Consider the following 17,871-nt stretch of genomic DNA (forward strand, 5'->3'; position numbering starts at 1 on the left):
ACCAAAAAAAAAGAGAAGAGAATAGTTTCAACTCAATGCTGCAAGCATCCACCATCCAGCATAAACCCTCAAACATAAAATTGGTAGGATACTGCAGAGATCTTCATTGATAATTCTGATGAAAGTTGATGATATCCATGTGATGTTTAATTTGCACATCAGCATTCGGTGCAAGAATGGTACATAAAGCAGATAAAAAATGATTTAATGGTACAGAATGGCAGGTGCCATCCACAACAGCCGTGAAGTGCATTTGGTTTATAATAGCCTGTATCATTTTGATTGTGTAATGTTCATATCATCACTATAAAAGAGCCTTATCAATCTTCATCAAGTCCCTCACAACTAACCACCTCAACCTTAAATTTATACAGTATTCTAAACAACCAAAATTTATGTCCTAATAAGCCTATAGCACAAAACATCACCATGTTGCCTTTAAGCTAAAATGGAGCAGTAATGTGTGCTTCAAAATAAACATAATAAACTGAAACTTGGTTTATAGCGACAATGTTGTTTGGTTGCTTTCATCTGATCACCTTTATGAGAGACTACAGCCTTTACAGAAACGAATTCATGAACCACCAATCAGGCATGGTGTCCCGCATTTAGGAGTTTACAAAATACAAGCATTAAATGGAGAACAGTTCCAGCTCGAATGAACTAATTATACACTCATCAAAAATTATTCTTCAGCATTACAACAATGGCCTCGCACAAGTAGCTCAAGGAATCAAATTTAAAAATCTGATGAACTATGGCTTGGCTCTACCAAAGGGGTTTCACTAAGCACAAAACTCCGACTGATAAAATGTAAGAACTAGAGAGAATTTTTCCATAACTGTGTTTCCCGGTAAACTTACATCTTAGAGACTCCATGTCAAAATTGATCAGGCATTCATTGGCAAATGAAAGAACAAGACCTGCAATCAAAATCATTACAAAAAAAGAACTAAGTTCGCAAAACCTGGACGCTAGTTTTGTACATTACTCAAAATGCAACAATTAGATAACTATCTTAAGAATTGAAGAGCACAATTTGTGCAAGACACGCGATAGACATTATTTCACCATACAATGCAATCATTGCAATTTTCGAATAGAAGAAACATATGCAATTCGGACATGTTTGGTCAGTTTCCAGTCATGATAAACTAACAGAGAGCTGAACTTGATCCTTTATCTCTTAATACTAATCATCAAGGGCTTAAGTAGCAGTACATAAAACATTATGCCATCCAATACATACTGCACCACTAGGTCGTTGAAACAATACAAAGGAGGAATGTCGTATAACGTCCCACATAGCATGTACAGCAATGTATTGGACTGCATCATATACTGCAAATCAGGGTGACATGCTAAAATATGGGGCCAGAATTCATCGACATCAGTATGAGACTGTATACAGGTAGCAAGAATGACCCCTCACGTATTTGGACAGGCAGGTTAATATCTCACTCTCTCTTCCTATACTTTGAACCACATTTACATTCTACTCAGAATTTAGATTTACCAATGGTCAGGAAAGACAACTAAATAAAGATCACTCCGTAATTCGTACAGGAGAGATTGGGTTCTCTGGTTTCATCAACATGAACATCTGAAACCATTGTTTTTTGCAACAAATTGCTGAGTTATCTCAAAAAAATATAAATGCTTGAAGATGTGATCCTATGTTCAAACAATGCAAGGTACTCTTTGTTAAAGATTGACAATCTTCAGTATCCTCCCCTCAAAATTTCGCAAATTTGACAACAAGGAAGACTCCATCCTTTTAAATTAGTTTCTTGATAGTTTGTCATAACGAAATAATGTGCACATCCTTTTACAAGGATGCTGGTTTCGAATCTATAAATAATAATAACTACATGAAACTTTAATAGGATGTTAGCATAAATAAGCAACACTATTTATAAAAATCTATTTCAACTAATTAGCAATTAAGTTCATAGTCCTTGCCATTCTGTGGACAAACCCACTTAGTGCTTTACACATGCAGATAGCTTTCCTTCATTTTTTTCTTATTAACAGTTTTGGACTTGTTCACGCAAGCCATTTTGTTGAATGAACCTTAAACTCCAGTAAAGATAGATTGCTCCTAATTAGTAGTTGAATTCTCATATGTAGAAGCATGGACAAGCATAGGATTATACTTTCTAGATGAATGACTAAAAAGAGCACTTCAAAAGCGATGACAAGCACATTGAATCACTGAATCCTTTTCCTATGCAAGTATAACAACATTCTGGAAAAATAGTGAAGTGAAAGCTAATATACCATGTTTTTAAATAACACCAAAGGACAGTACAGCCAGTACCGAATGGCTCTGGCCAAAAACCGGCACCGGGATGCCTCCGAGTCGCATAAACTCGTTAAATCAAGGCATCCCAGTCAGGTCGGGTTGTTACCAACTGGTACCGGCTGGTACAAACCCCCATTCATCCAATATGATTGGCCAAAACAGGTTGGAACAGCCTGAAATCAAGACCTATTCGACTGGCACTGTGGTCATCCCGACAAATCCACCCCTTTTTTTCTGAAAAGTTGTATGGTTGGGGGACAAGAGGAGCAAAAATGTGTCCTAGGGTGCCTTTAAGCATCTCGTGAGAGCCTAAGCCTTTCCTTTTGCCCAAGCTGTGAGAAAGAGAGAAAGAAGAGAAGCAAGAGGAAAGTGGAGGGGGGTCTTGGCGGAACAAGATGAGGCTCTTCCACCCTCCAACCCCCTTTTGGGACCAAAAATTGGCAAAATTGGAAAGATTAGGACAATCCATGCTTGATTTTTCCTGATTTACTTGAATTTCACAAATGACAAATGTTGTAGGGTGGACAGAACCCTACAACATGGCAATTTTTATTTTTTTTCTGCTTATCTTTTTATAAATTATTAACATTTTCAGATTTGAATATTAATAAAAATAAAAAAATTGGAGTTTGAGTTTGAAAATTTCTACCACACTTGCATCCATACATACTGTGTGCACACTGCTAGTTTATTGATTATTGAGTGTCACTACCAATATCAAGGCTCTGATTTAGATATGTAAGGGCTGTAGACCTCTAACATTTCTAAAGCTGATTTAACGAGATCTCCCATTTCTTAAATTTTTTATTGTTTAACATTATAGCAGGACCTAAGAAATAAACCTCTGTTTTTTCTCTCCGGTCCCTCAGCTATCACTGATCTCAATTCCCAAGTGATGTTCCCCTGCCCAACCCATATACTATAAAATTACTTTTACCAGTTTAGTAGTTGTGACAAACAAATTTATCACAATATTCACATGCTTAGGGATTGGTTCAATCTTGAGCGCAAATAGGCATAAACAAGTGTATTAGTCCTTTTGGAATATTAAGTCCTATTTGGTATTGCTATTGTTTTGTATTTTCATTTTCAAAAACCCACGAAGAAAAGTTAACGGACAATACACGTCTAACGAAAAGATACATTTTTTTCTAAACCATCTTTAAGATTTTTGAGCTTTCAATACCAACGATATATTGCTTTAGTGAGAAATAGAAGTAAGAAAGAACAGAAGTTTTGTACAAATGTTATCTTCAACACCCATCTCCTCTTCATATTTTACTAATTCATAGAGAAACAAAAATATAAATACAGCAAGAAATATACCTAACAGGCCCTAAAACTGTATTTCATACATCTTATGAGCAACTTTATTCAGCTCATGTAATGCTATACACCATGTTCTCTAGATAGGCCTCTTTAGCTTTATTTATAGTTTCCAACGGCTTTTCAAATATGTATTTAATGCTATACATGGATGCATCACAAGCTAGAAAAATTAAGAACTCAACTTGAGATAAAAGAGTAACGAAAGACCCTGCCCGCCTATTTACATCACAAGGCCAAAATACAAGAGAAGTTACAAATACCTAGCTACACAAATTAGCTCAATCTACAATTAGCACTTACAGATGACCAAATATAAATTGGTTGTTCTCATGGTCATCGAACTTTTCTAAGCATAATTCTAAACATGGGAGCACCTCGATCTATGACATGCTGTTCCCAATCTGATCGAATGCCAAATGGATTTTCCTCTAGCCATCCCATGTTCTCGTCCCCATCCACAACAAGTCTTCCCTTCGCGTACATGATAAATTGTTCTTTCATTCTTGTGGCGACAGCCTCAATGTCGGACTGTAAGAAGACCTGCAATGTCATTAACTGCAACTTGCTCAGGTGCAATAAAAGTGACATTTAATTAGGAATTGAAGTGCTTCACTTTGCTTAAAAGTGATAGCCAAAATGCATCTAACTCGAGCACATATGCAAAAGTTCGAGCAACCAATATCAAATCCAGAAAATATTTTAAAGAAACCATAGACTCAAGTGCTGATTTGCACATACTTTGTAGACCACCCAAAATAAACAGACTGTCCAAACAAAATCTTCTAACCAGACAAATTTACTGACAATAGGTCAGTGCATATATAATTCACTAATTCGTGGATATGGATCTTTTCTTTGTGGGCGCAGTTATTTGAAAAGGCAGAGTTGATTGTCAGAAAAAAACAAGGAGATTAGTAGAAGTGCAATGCTATCGGGGAGCAATTAATTAGAGAATCATCCATCTTAAAGTTGGAGGGACAAAACTATCTTCTGGCTGTGCACATAGAAATTTCTATGGGGGCATTGATGTTGGCATTGACCTTCTGAAGCCACTCAGGATACTCATATATGGCATCACAGCCAAGAAAGGGTGTCACCTAGGCATCACACCATGCATTTGTCAATTGAATGCCTTTTGGGGCAAGCTGGACGTGGAATTGCCAACCAGAGTTTATCATGCACATGTCCAAAATATAGACTTCTCCAAGTAGAAAAAATACAGGAGAAAATATTCTCTTTCAGTACAGAAAAGCATGAAAAATCTTATACAAAGATACCTTTCCATTGGTTATGAGCAGATCAATGATTGCTTCAATGAGCGTTCTTTGCACCATTCGCCATCTATGTTCTTCTCTGTTGAAATCAGGATTTGGGCACTAAATACAGAGAATTAGCTTAGAACGATGACCTTTTGTCATCAAATTTTAAAGATTTTAACATCATACAATAAATTTGAAATATCAATATACTTCTATGCAAGAAAAAAGCACAATTCACCATATGTGAGCACATGAACAATTTCGTGAAGATTATGTTGTGGCATAATGTCAGGTACACATTGAGCTCTCATTGAATTCGGAGAGTTCATAGTGCTAATAGGCCCTTGCACAAGGTAAAGAGCTTCTTTCATTGCCATCTAAAGGTAATGCAGTAAAACTAGGGGAAATAAGAATTTTGAACAGGAAGAAACAAGATTCTGAAGAAATTTGAAAAATTACTTGACTCTAGGCACACAGAACAGAGTGATCGAATCTATACTAAATTAAATGACATGGTGGAGGCCAACCAGAAGTATGCATGAGTGAATTTCCCTTCATCATCTTCCTTTCCTAGTAGGCCTATATCAATATGATTTAAGAAGCCATTTTATAGACCTATCGTCTGTCAAACTATAACTAGATATTAAATCTAGAATCCTCACCAATTCTGGTGTGCTCGAGACGAGTATCACATGGTGGTCGGTAATCTCTCTTTACTTTTTGTATTCCACATTAGCATGAAATACAGAAATATAACTATTACTTGGTTTAGAGAAATTTGATACTTTGGAAGTCATTCACTTTCTGTAATATCTGATCGCTCGCATTCTCACCAAAGGAGTAACAAAGTTCAACCATCAGTGAGTACTGCCGTGCTTTTATTTCTGCTGACATTAAGCAAGGGAGCATGAAATATAATATTGCTTCAGGGTATATTCATAAATTCCATATAAGCAAAGAAAATGGCAAGAAATTTTTATGATACAAAATAACTTATGGGCTGCGCACCCTAAGAAAGAATCGGAGCTACATCCATTGCTTCGATTTCTATTTTAAATCTTAGATTCATGGTATGTTGTACTGGCCCAAACCAGATGGTACAGGATGTACCATACCGTACTGGTTCAGTACCACTACGGGTGGCATATCGATACTCGGTACGCCAAAAACTTCTGTATCGTACCGTACCGACCAAGATCCGCAATCTTGGTACCGGATATCATATCGGTACCTTATCGGTTCGATACAGTACACTTCTGTGCCGAAATAGCTTTCTTATCCATTTTTTCGACTTTCATCTCAGTACGCCTCAGTACGGAGTGGGGTACAGAGCTTGTACCGACTTGAAGGTGTGTTTCATACCGATTTTCTTCCGATATGATACGGTACGCTCCGTACTGGGTGGTACGGTACGGTACGCCCCATATCGGGCGATACAACAAACGTTGGTACTGACACGGAGTTAGTATGGCACCAATATGGGATCCGGTACCGAGACGACGAATCTTGCTTAAGTTAGTTGGTTTCTGATTATTGTGAATATGAATTCAACTACAGATTTAAGAATCAATGGATTGAAATGGAGAATGATAGATATTCAGTATTATAATCAATTAATTCTCTATAAATGTATGGGGATAAAAATCTATACCTGATTGTTAGATTATATAAAAAGTGATTGTATGTTGTAATCAAGAAAATAAAAGATTGCCATATATAATGTTTGTTTAAGTCTTAATAAGTACCCTCTAATTCCTTTTGTCTTTAGGATGAATCTTCCCATTAAACTGATTGATCCTTTTTCCTTTTCTTTTATGAATTTGTGGTACTTCCATTGGGGTAAAAAGTCTGTACCAAGAATCTTTAATTTAGTAAGTCGGAGCACATTATGGACTTACTAGATGAGAGAATTAATATGTAAAACAACAATGAGGTGTAATACTGGAGGATAACATGTAAGATATACAAAAGAATGGCCACAGAAAATAACCAGGCAATAACAGAACCAGAAGAAAGACGACTGCAAATGAAACCTTATACCTGTACTGTAACAAGTACCGGATCTCCAGGATAGCTTGAAACTATAGGGCGAAATGTAGAAGTTGCGTTTGTTGATATAAAATATCTAACAGGAATAAGAAAAAAAATCATCTAAGTGTTGTTGCAGATGTTGAAGCAAATCAGGCTGCCATAATGGCAAAATAAGCTCAAACACAAGTGTTCTATGTTCTCAAGGAAGCATAGATGTTTAAATAACTGGTCAAGAGACCTAGTACATCTAGAGAATCACTAGAACCAGTACTCTAGGGAAATAAAACAAAGAAAGTTTTTTTTCCTACCTTCATATCAGTTATAATTGTTCAAGAAACGCCAAGGAAGAAAAGGTCAAGTACACACTTTCATAAGGAATTTTCAGTACAGAGTGATGCAGCCAACATTTGAGGTGAACAAAAAACAGAGAAAATTATTATTAATAGCAAAATGACATATATCAGTGGATTGGTCAAAAAAAGTTTAAAGTTTAAAGAATCTACTAGATCAGCAGCAGTGAAATCTGAGTTGCTAATTTCTAGATCAAGGTCGACGGAACCGTCCCGAACCAGACGGCGTTCTGAGCCGTACCGACCGCGGATCGGGAAGGTTCCGACGATGAAAATGAGACCGGCGCCGGAGGAGGAGAAGACGAAGGAAAAAGAGAAAAAGAGAGAGAGTGGGGGAGGGAGAGCAAGGGAGAGAAAGAAAGACAGAGAAAGGTCGAGGCCGGCTGGCGAAGGCCAGGGAGCCGTCGGGAAGCCACAGAAGAAGGGCTCCCTCCAGTCCCTTGTTTCGAACAAAACAAGGGACCAGAGGGAGCTCTTCTTCCGCGGCTTTCCGGCGGCTCTCCAGCCCTCGCCTCCTCCGCGTTGCGGCTCTCCGGCCCTCCGCTGGCTCTCCGTCGGCCTCTTTCGACCTCCCCCTACTCTCTCTCATTTCCTCTCTCATTCTCTCTCTCCCCCGCCTCTTCTACTGTATAGGTACGGGCTCAGCACAGCACGACGCATACCCGTACCAACTTGTCCCGCTGGGCAACCAGTGCGGTGCCCGGTACCGGTTTCGCCGACCCTGTTCTAGATCATTCAAAAGTAACCAAACCAACTACATGACTGTAAAGAAATTGGCCAGCCTTAAAAGAGGTAGAACTTGACTAGGATCTATGATGCATCTTATTGTTCCTTGTGCAACATTCTCAGCAATTTGCTTATCCTATCCAATGTACATATGTATATCTTTGGGCAGATGTCCTAAAAAGAATATGATCTGCTTTGTCCATTTGCTTCTCAAGCTACCACATGTGACTCTAGAATATGACTGTAGAATGGCATTACATCAAAAACCACATGTGAAAGCAAGAAATCAATGTTCCATTGGCTCTTGATTTGAAGAATCCAAACATTGGATTGTCATCATCTTGCTCATGTCTTTAGAAGATCTGGCAGCTGCATCTACGACCTAAAGAGTACCACTGTCAGGCAAGTTCATTAGAAAATGGGCTTTTGGTCCTGACTCTGAGGACTTTTGGGATACACCTTGGATTTGTATATTGTTGATGAAAATACCTGAAGCCATAATTCCTTATTGCTGAATATTGTCTGGTTTTTTGAGGTTTGTCTCACAGCTGAATGTACTTAACTACTTCTATTTCATGCCCCATGGGAAACTATGAACAACCACCTAAATGTGCAAAACTGCAAATAAAACAATCCTAACACGATAAGGTGGGCTTGATATGGGTTCCACTAGGTCCTTGCACCATCAGAGTATCTACTCCTTCCCTCTAATAGCACACTCCATCCTCTTAAGCCTTTTTCTTAGCTGACTGATTAGTTTTTGCTCAATATTTCCTCCTTTTCTCCAAATTCTTCCTTCACCATTTCTAGCTCTACTTGATTCTAGAAGCTTCCCTCGTTCTGCATGATCTTTTACACATCCCTTCCTATTTTTGTCATTCAGTGGACCTCTAATTTGGATCTAACTCCTTCCTTTTTGCCCTTTATGTGTTTCAAGGGCTTCAGCAGTTTGGCTTAGCCTATGGACTCTTGATATACTCTCCTTTTCATCTTGCACATTTTAATTCATCCATGCCAAAGATATGCTTACTAAAAATTTCCTTAACATTCCGCCACTTGGACATCACATCAAGTCATTATTATATCATCTACAAAGACTGCAAGAATGATGTAACTTGCAAACTATAGTTTATGAACCCATAGCAATCTACCTGACGTTGAGAAAACTTAGAAAATAAAGCATGTCGATAAACAAATTTAGATAGGACATCAGGGCTAGCAAATATACTTGCTTTTCCTTTGAGTTATATGTATCCACAGATCTTCAGAATCCATTATCCTGATATTACATGGTGGCTTCAAGGAAACAGGAGTTGGATGTTTCTTGACCCTTCTAATATAAAGCAAGGGAGGCTCCTCCTTTAGTCATCTCACTCTAAGTAGCCAGAAGCAGGCGTCATTGCAGGTGCAGACTGGGGAAGCAGCAAGGTCTTATAGGGCTGAAGCACCTCGGGATAATTGTGGGTGCAGCAGATTTTGTAGATAGGCTCTGCTAGAATGATAAAATCTCAACAGTAATATTTTTACACTCGTACTATGGTAGCAGTGATGTTAGTAACAACTTCCGAAAATGTTAGTGAGGCACATATCGCCACCACCAGAGACCTCTAGTACCTAATCTTATCGTCTAATCCAATGTTACAAATAGAACATGAAAAAACCACTTCCCTACTATATCACAACAGGAGGTAAGCAGTGCTTAGCAGCACATTCCACTCACCCAAAGATACATGGCTGCCTGCCACTTTCTCCCTCCCTCTCTCTCTTGCATTATGTTCCCATCCCCATTCTGACCACCACCTCCCCCTTGTTTCTTTATAGACTTATATATTTTTTAAATCATTTTCCTTTTGCTTTAATGAGATCCCAAACTCTAATAGATCCCGATCAGTATTGCCATTATGGCCATTGTGAAGCACCTCCCTCTCCTTCGTGCACCTTCCCCTCTTGCTGCCTCCTATCCACCATCATCACCGACATTGCCGAACTCCTCCACTGCTAGCAGATGCAGCAATCGCACCTTCCATCCAGCTGCCTCACCACCACCACCATTGCAAATATCGATCCCCTTTCTGATGCAGGTGCATGAACATCAGACAACTTGCATGCCATTTTCAGAGTATTAAATGGCCGAATTTAGAAAAGTTATTAACATAAAGGTTTCAGGTCTCTTTCTCTTCTTTCCAACAAGCCTAAGAACATTAAAATCCGAGTTATGGTTGGAAAGTTATAGGTATTTCAAGAGGCAGGTGTCTTTTGACCTTTTAAATTCCCTAAGAGAATTTAGTTGGTTTTGATGTCTTTTATTGTGTGAGTTACCCATATTAAGGTGACTTTTGATCTTTCATTTTCTTTTGTCTTTTCATGTTACCCATGACTTGCCTATAAATAGTCATGAATTGTAATGAGAAGGCATCCAAGTATTTGAATGAAAGTTATCTTCCTCCTTGCACAAGAAATTTATCTTATCTTTTCTCCCACTTCCATTGGATTGCAAATTGATCCAAACGGGATCAAGTGGTATCAGAGCGAGGTTATCATCTCTTGACGTTTCGAGAGGAATCCTATCGCATTTCTCGTGGTGGTGTTGACGCAAGCTTCAACCAACCATGGCAAGCCGAGGCAACCAAAGTCGTTCTAGCGATGAAGAACCTCGTAGAGAGCGAGATCTTCGCGACATAGAGAATGATGAGTTGCGGCGGCAAGTCCAAAATCTTACCGAAAGGTTGGCTCGTTATGAGCAAAACCCGAGTGAAGAGGAGGGCGGCACCACTGAAGAAGATCGCAACACCTTCCGTGACCAAAGTTTACGTCGTGGTAGGAGGAGCAACTCTTCTTCATCTCACCAACATCGTCATCAATTTCGATTTTCAGACATCAGGGTAGACATTCCTGAGTTTGAAGGAAAAATGCAACCCGACATCTTTCTAGATTGGCTTAACACTGTTGAGCGGATCTTTGACTACAAAGAGGTCCCCGATGAGCTTAAAGTGAAGATTGTAGCCATCAAGCTTCGAAAGCATGCATCAATATGGTGGGAGCGCCTCAAGTTGCAAAGAGCAAAGGAGGGCAAAACCAAGATTCGTACTTGGGAGAAAATGAAGAAAGAGCTTCGCAAAAAGTACCTTCCCGAAAATTACCTTCAAGATGCATTTCTCACTATGTATCAATTCACTCAAGGGATGCGAACCGTGGAGGAGTACACTGAAGAGTTCGACAATCTTATGGTTCGTTGTGGTGTAGCAGAGGCCGAAGAGCAAACAATAGCTCGTTACCTTAGCGGATTGAGGCGTGACATCCATGATATGGTACACCTCCATTCTTTTATTTCTCTTAATGATGTTATTAAACTTGCTACTAAGGTGGAACGCCAACTTCAACAACGGCGAGAAAAGGGTTTAACAAATGCTCCTGGAGGCCGAAATTTCAAGCGTGAGGGCATTCCTAACCGGGGGAGTGCATCGCAATCTCATTCATCTTCTACATCTAAGCCAACCACGATGGTGAAAAAAGATGCTTCATCTTCTTCTCGGCCAACATCATCTCGACCTCAATGTTTCAAGTGTTCTGGCTATGGGCACATTGCTTCTGAGTGTCCAAATAGAAGAGTGGTTTCTCTTGCCGAAGAAGGTGATAGTGAAGAAAATGAGTCAGACTCTATATATGATGAAATTGAAGGAGACATCACATATAGTGATCATGGTGAAGCTCTTGTGGTCCGTCGAACCCTGAATTCAATACGAAGCGAAGATCACATGTGGCTCCGGCACAACATCTTTCATACTCGATGTACGGCTCATGGCAAAATTTGCAATGTTATTATCGATGGAGGAAGTTGCGAGAATTGCGTCTCAATGGAGATGGTGGAAAAGTTGAAACTCAAGACAAAACCTCACCACCACCCATATTCTCTTTCTTGGCTCAAGAAAGGAAATGAGGTAAAAATTTTCCAACGTTGCCTTGTTCAATTTTCAATTGGGAAAAATTACCGTGATGAAATATGGTGTGACGTGGTTCCTATGGATGCTTGCCATTTACTTTTGGGGAGGCCATGGTTATTTGATAGAAGGGTTGTTCATGATGGATACAAATATACTTATGCATTCTTGAAGGATGGTGTCAAAATAACCCTTGGGCCTTCAAAAATGGACAACACACCCAAACCCATTAAGGGAGAGGGAAGTACCTTTTTGTCCATGGCAGAGTTTGAAGTTGAAATTCGAGAAGCCTCCCAAGCATATGCTCTTATAGTGGTGGAATCTAATCCGGAGGACAATTTATTGCCACCCAAGATTACTTCTTTTTTGCAGGAATTCCGAGATGTGACTCCCGATGAAATTCCTTCTGGTCTTCCACCAATGAGAGAAATTCAACATTGCATTGATCTTATGCCAGGTGCAACTTTACCAAACAAGGCGGCATATAGAATGAGTCCCAAGGAGCATGAAGAATTGCAAAGACAAGTGAACGAGTTGGTGGCCAAAGGCTTGGTACGTGAAAGCATGAGTCCATGTGCGGTTCCTGCCTTACTTGTCCCCAAAAAGGATGGAACATGGCGTATGTGTATTGATAGCCGAGCTGTTAACAAGATCACCATCAAATACCGTTTTTCTATCCCTCGGCTAGACGACATGTTAGATCAACTTGCCGGCGCTTGCATCTTCTCCAAGCTTGATCTTCGAAGTGGCTATCATCAAATTTGCATGAGACCGGGTGACGAATGGAAGACGGCATTCAAGACAAGAGATGGACTATATGAATGGCTTGTGATGCCATTTGGGCTCTCTAATGCACCAAGCACATTCATGCGCCTCATGAATCAAATCTTCAAGCCTTATATAGGTAAATTTGTCGTTGTTTACTTTGACGACATTTTGGTCTATAGCAGGGATCAAGAGCAACACTTGGAGCATCTTAGACAAATTTTTATGACGTTGCGAAAGGAGAAGCTCTATGTCAACCTTCGCAAATGCGACTTCTTGACCGATAGCCTAATATTTTTGGGTTATATGGTCACCGCCAACGGCATCAAAGTTGATCCTAAGAAGATTGAAGCTATCTCTAGTTGGCCGGTACCTCGTACCATTCACGAGATCCGGAGCTTTCATGGGTTGGCCACATTTTATCGAAGGTTTATACGACATTTTAGTTCTATTATGGCCCCCATCACAAATTGTTTGAAAGGTGGATCCTATCAATGGACTATGGAGGCTCAAGAAAGTTTTGAGAAGCTTAAGGTATTAATGACAACGGCCCCTATCCTTGCCTTGCCAGATTTTGAAAAAGTTTTCGAGGTGGATTGTGATGCCTCTAATGTGGGCATTGGCGCAGTGCTTAGTCAAGAAGGACGCCCTATTGCCTTCTTTAGTGCCAAACTTGGAGATGGGCGAAAGAACTATTCAACATATGATAAAGAATTTTATGCTATTGTTGAGGCTCTTCGTCATTGGCGGCACTATCTTGTGACTAAGGAATTTGTTCTCTACTCCGATCATGAAGCCTTGCGATTCCTCAATACTCAACACAAGCTTAGTGCAAGGCATGCCAAGTGGATTGAATTTTTGCAATCTTTTACCTTCACCATCCGTCATAAAGCCGGAAGTCTCAATCAAGTTGCGGATGCTCTTAGTCGAAGACATGCTTTGTTGTCAACCTTGGAGATTAAGGTAATCGGTTTTGATTTCATCAAAGATATCTATTCTAATGATGATTATTTTGGCGAGATTTGGGCTCGATGCAGTGATGCTCCTCATGAAGATTATTCAATTCAAGAAGGTTACTTATTTAAAGGTAACCAATTATGTATTCCTAATTGCTCTCTTCGCCAAGCAACCATCAAAGAAGCCCATAATGGAGGACTTGGAGGACACTTTGGCCGAGACAAGACTTTAATCCTTGTCAAAGAAAATTTCTTTTGGCCGAAGATGAAAAAGGATGTAGAGAGACATGTCAACTTATGTCGAACATGCCATATTGCCAAAAGCCGAGCTCAAAACACCGGCCTTTATACTCCTCTTCCTATACCTCAAGCTCCATGGGAGGATGTAAGTATTGATTTCGTTCTTGGTCTTCCTCGCACTCAACGTGGAAAGGATTCGATCATGGTGATTGTTGATCGATTCTCTAAAATGGCACATTTTGTACCTTGCGAGAAGACCTATGATGCATCTAAAATTGCTGATCTTTATTTTCGAGAGATTGTCAAACTTCATGGCATTCCAAAGACTTTCACTTCGGACCGAGATTCAAAATTTATAGGACACTTTTGGCGGACTTTATGGGCGAAATTGGGCACCAAACTTCAGTTCAGTTCTTCTCATCATCCACAAACCGATGGTCAAACGGAAGTGGTGAATCGAAGCCTTGGCAATCTTATTCGAAGTTATTTGGGCAATAACAAGAAGCAATGGGACTTAATTCTTCCTCAAGCGGAGTTTGCATACAACCGCTCAAGTAGTTCTACTACCGGTGCTAGTCCTTTTGAGATCGTCTATGGGTGCAATCCTAATGGCCCCCTTGATCTAGCTCCCCTTCCTCATGTTATTCGATTTAGCGGTGATGCAGAAGCAAGAGCTAATGAAATCAAAAAGATGCATGAGCAAGTTCGATCCAAGATTGAGAAGAGCAATCAAAAATTTAAGGAGAGAGCTGATAAGTATCGACGCTCGGCATCATTTAAAGAAGGCGACCTTGTATGGATTCATCTTCGTAAAGAACGATTCCCCCATGGAAGATATAGCAAATTACAAGATCGTGCTGATGGACCATTTCGAGTTCTTAAGCGTATTGGAGAAAATGCCTATCAAATTGAACTTCCTGATGACTATGGAGTTTCTGCTACCTTCAATATTTCTGATCTAATTCCATATCATGATAAAGAAGAGGCATTGGACAACTCGAAGACGAGTTGAGCTTCAACCGGGGGAGTATGATGCAGGTGCATGAACATCAGACAACTTGCATGCCATTTTCAGAGTATTAAATGGCCGAATTTAGAAAAGTTATTAACATAAAGGTTTCAGGTCTCTTTCTCTTCTTTCCAACAAGCCTAAGAACATTAAAATCCGAGTTATGGTTGGAAAGTTATAGGTATTTCAAGAGGCAGGTGTCTTTTGACCTTTTAAATTCCCTAAGAGAATTTAGTTGGTTTTGATGTCTTTTATTGTGTGAGTTACCCATATTAAGGTGACTTTTGATCTTTCATTTTCTTTTGTCTTTTCATGTTACCCATGACTTGCCTATAAATAGTCATGAATTGTAATGAGAAGGCATCCAAGTATTTGAATGAAAGTTATCTTCCTCCTTGCACAAGAAATTTATCTTATCTTTTCTCCCACTTCCATTGGATTGCAAATTGATCCAAACGGTATCACTTTCTCCCTTGGCAAAGGATGTCCTCTCCATGAAGGACGTTCGCATCTCCGACCACCCCATCTCGACATGCAGGCCACCACCCCATTGATCACATATTGATGACATGATAAAGTTTCAAGGATGGAGATCGAGGGGTGCTGGAAAGGAATAATTGTATTTCAAATGATAAAATTTTATGCATGGCAGTATGCGCCCCACAAATATTCTTAAGAGCTGATGCTCACGTTATCATCATCATGATTCATGTGGTAAAAAATATCACCACCAAGATTTTGCCATTCTTGTGCACCCCATCTATAAGGCCTACTATATTGAGGCTCTTCCCAAGATATGCATGAGGAGACGGTATGGAGGTGCAAAGTGGTCGCTCTAGCACATAAGGAAAAGCCAAGATGTCCATTAATGTGAAGATGACTTCATTGATGAATTTGTGGAAAAATCCCTATTATAATTCTAGCTTTTTTTGCATGTTTAAATAACTAGCTTGTAGAAACTTCTCAATTCATTGTAAGTCAAATTTTCAGTGACTATTATAATATGAATCTAACTTTGCAAAAGATATTTTCCAGGTTAAACAAAACTCAGTCATGACATTGGAAATATTTGCCCAGTATAGATATCAAAAAAAATAAATTAATCAAATCAGATACATAGAATCTGTACTTGATTATCTATGCTGTCACCACATTAGAAAATTGGCTAGGTGTATTTACAATTCTATCACATCAATCCCTTCTCTTTCTTCTTCCCTTACCCCACTTAACCTGATAGTTAATAAAATCAGCTTGATACCGTCGCATCCAGTCATCAGCCCTTCCCTTTTTCTTTTTTTCTTCTCCAACAAAACTCATTCACTCCATGCAAGAGAAATCTTGGTCTGAGGGCAAAGCCCATCTCCTTCCTACTCCTCTCCCTCTCACCCCCCCACCCCGCCCCCCCCCCCCCCCCAAACACACACACAAAAAAAAAAAAAAACTAACTTAGTTTCATGCTGCCATTGTTGGAACCCTAAGAAAAGGTTCCTTCCGTGCTGCATCAGCCATGGTCGATGATGACTGGAGGATGGCTGGCCTCAGCCCCGCCCACCAGCCTTCACCAACCCTCCACCCATGTTGCTACCACACCCTCCACTCATCACAACTTCCTGCTGCCCACCCTGCCTCTCTTTTTACCCTTAGCATCGGCCCCTGCTCCTGCTCAGCTTTTGCTACAAACTAGCTGACCTGAACCCACCTTGGATAACCTTGAGTTTTCTTTTGTCAAAAATATTCTAAGCAGTGGTTGCAATTCAACACTTCCGACTGCACTTTGGGATGGTAAGGTCCACGTTGAAGCCGAATCCAGTTCAGAAATGTGGGGCATGATTTGGGTGAGATAGCCTACTCCTATGGTTTCTCTCGTCACTAGCATCTTCATCATTAGCTTTTGTCATCTTATTCATAAATCTAGAATAGGTAAAGGAAACTGGCTCAAAAATTTATGTATAATCTCCGCAGCGGACTCAAAAACTTCTTGTTGTATCGAATATTATGAAGCAATGTAAAAGAATGTGACATCAACACTAGTACAATGTTTCCCGAGTATGAGCTATAGCACTTGTACCTTCTGGAGTACAAGATTGATGAAGAAAGATGCAAATTATTGACTTGGCCTCTATTTTCTTTCTCTAGGACTAAATTGATGTACAAAACATATAAATTACAATATACTTTCTGGAGGAAGAGAGAGCAAGAAATACTCTCCAAGTTTTACCAATAACCCTTCAAAAAGTTAAGTTAGATAGCAATTCATGAGAAATTAACAACACATAAACTATAGTATAGAATAATGTTTAAAATCTAGTTTAGTTATAATGACTAAGATGGGTAATTCTATCTAAGTTATTCAGGGAAGGCACTTACCCATTCTTGATGTTAGACTGAACCACATTATTTAGGCAACGCCTAACAAGCTGTACAAAATGGGAAAAATTTAAATTTTAGACATTCTTTCTCAAGCAATGTAATAATGATGAAAACATGCATTTACCTTTTTGTTAATCTCTAGGCCAAGAAAATTATAGTTTTGGCGTCTTCTAGCCATCTTTAAGAGAAATAAACCATTTCCTACATTATTAAACAAGCAAATTTATTTATAAGGATCATAATAAAGAAATAACAAAGTAAAACAAGCCAACGAGCATTAGGTTCTACCATAATAACAATTTCACAGAAACAAAGCATCAATCTAGTTAATGCATACATATTGTTTTTTTTCTTTAAACATAGAAGTTAGAACAGTAGTAAGTTAAAGGACTTCCAAAAAATGGATTCCTATGTTCGATGAGAAAAACCATCTCAAGATAATTAGAAACAATTATCATGAACATTTATATCTTACTTGATTTCACAGAATCACATTTTGAGAAAGTTCTAGGTGGCTACTCTTTGCAACATAACCAATATCCTGAAGAGATTGTATCTTCTTGTGAAACTCTTAGTTGCATAGGTTAATTATG

The 17,871-nt window shown here is 39.3% G+C and overlaps 1 protein-coding gene across 18 annotated transcripts in view; it reads right to left on the bottom strand.

Moving 5' to 3' along the window:
* Positions 1-3,706: 3,706 nt before the first annotated feature.
* LOC103721309 (uncharacterized) overlaps positions 3,707-17,871 on the bottom strand; it is a 39,459-nt gene continuing 25,294 nt past the window's right edge. For 3 of the 18 annotated variants that reach the window (XM_039123643.3, XM_039123638.3, XM_039123639.3), the window contains 5 exons: positions 17,403-17,479; positions 17,276-17,325; positions 6,934-7,018; positions 4,912-5,010; positions 3,707-4,189 (listed from right to left, as the gene is read on the bottom strand). In XM_039123643.3, the coding sequence (XP_038979571.2) occupies positions 3,968-4,189; positions 4,912-5,010; positions 6,934-7,018; positions 17,276-17,325; positions 17,403-17,479 (533 nt within the window). In that variant the 3' untranslated portion in view covers positions 3,707-3,967. Of the gene's footprint in view, positions 4,190-4,911; positions 5,011-5,035; positions 7,019-17,275; positions 17,326-17,402; positions 17,480-17,871 lie in introns of those variants that run through there. The other 15 variants (XM_088718104.2, XM_039123640.3, XR_005510712.3 and 12 more) reach the window with 14 other exon arrangements.

This window comes from Phoenix dactylifera, chromosome 3 (assembly GCF_051530095.1).
Source record: "Phoenix dactylifera cultivar Ajwa chromosome 3, Ajwa_hap1_PhDact_Kaust_v1.1, whole genome shotgun sequence".
NCBI classification, from domain to species: domain Eukaryota; kingdom Viridiplantae; phylum Streptophyta; class Magnoliopsida; order Arecales; family Arecaceae; genus Phoenix; species Phoenix dactylifera.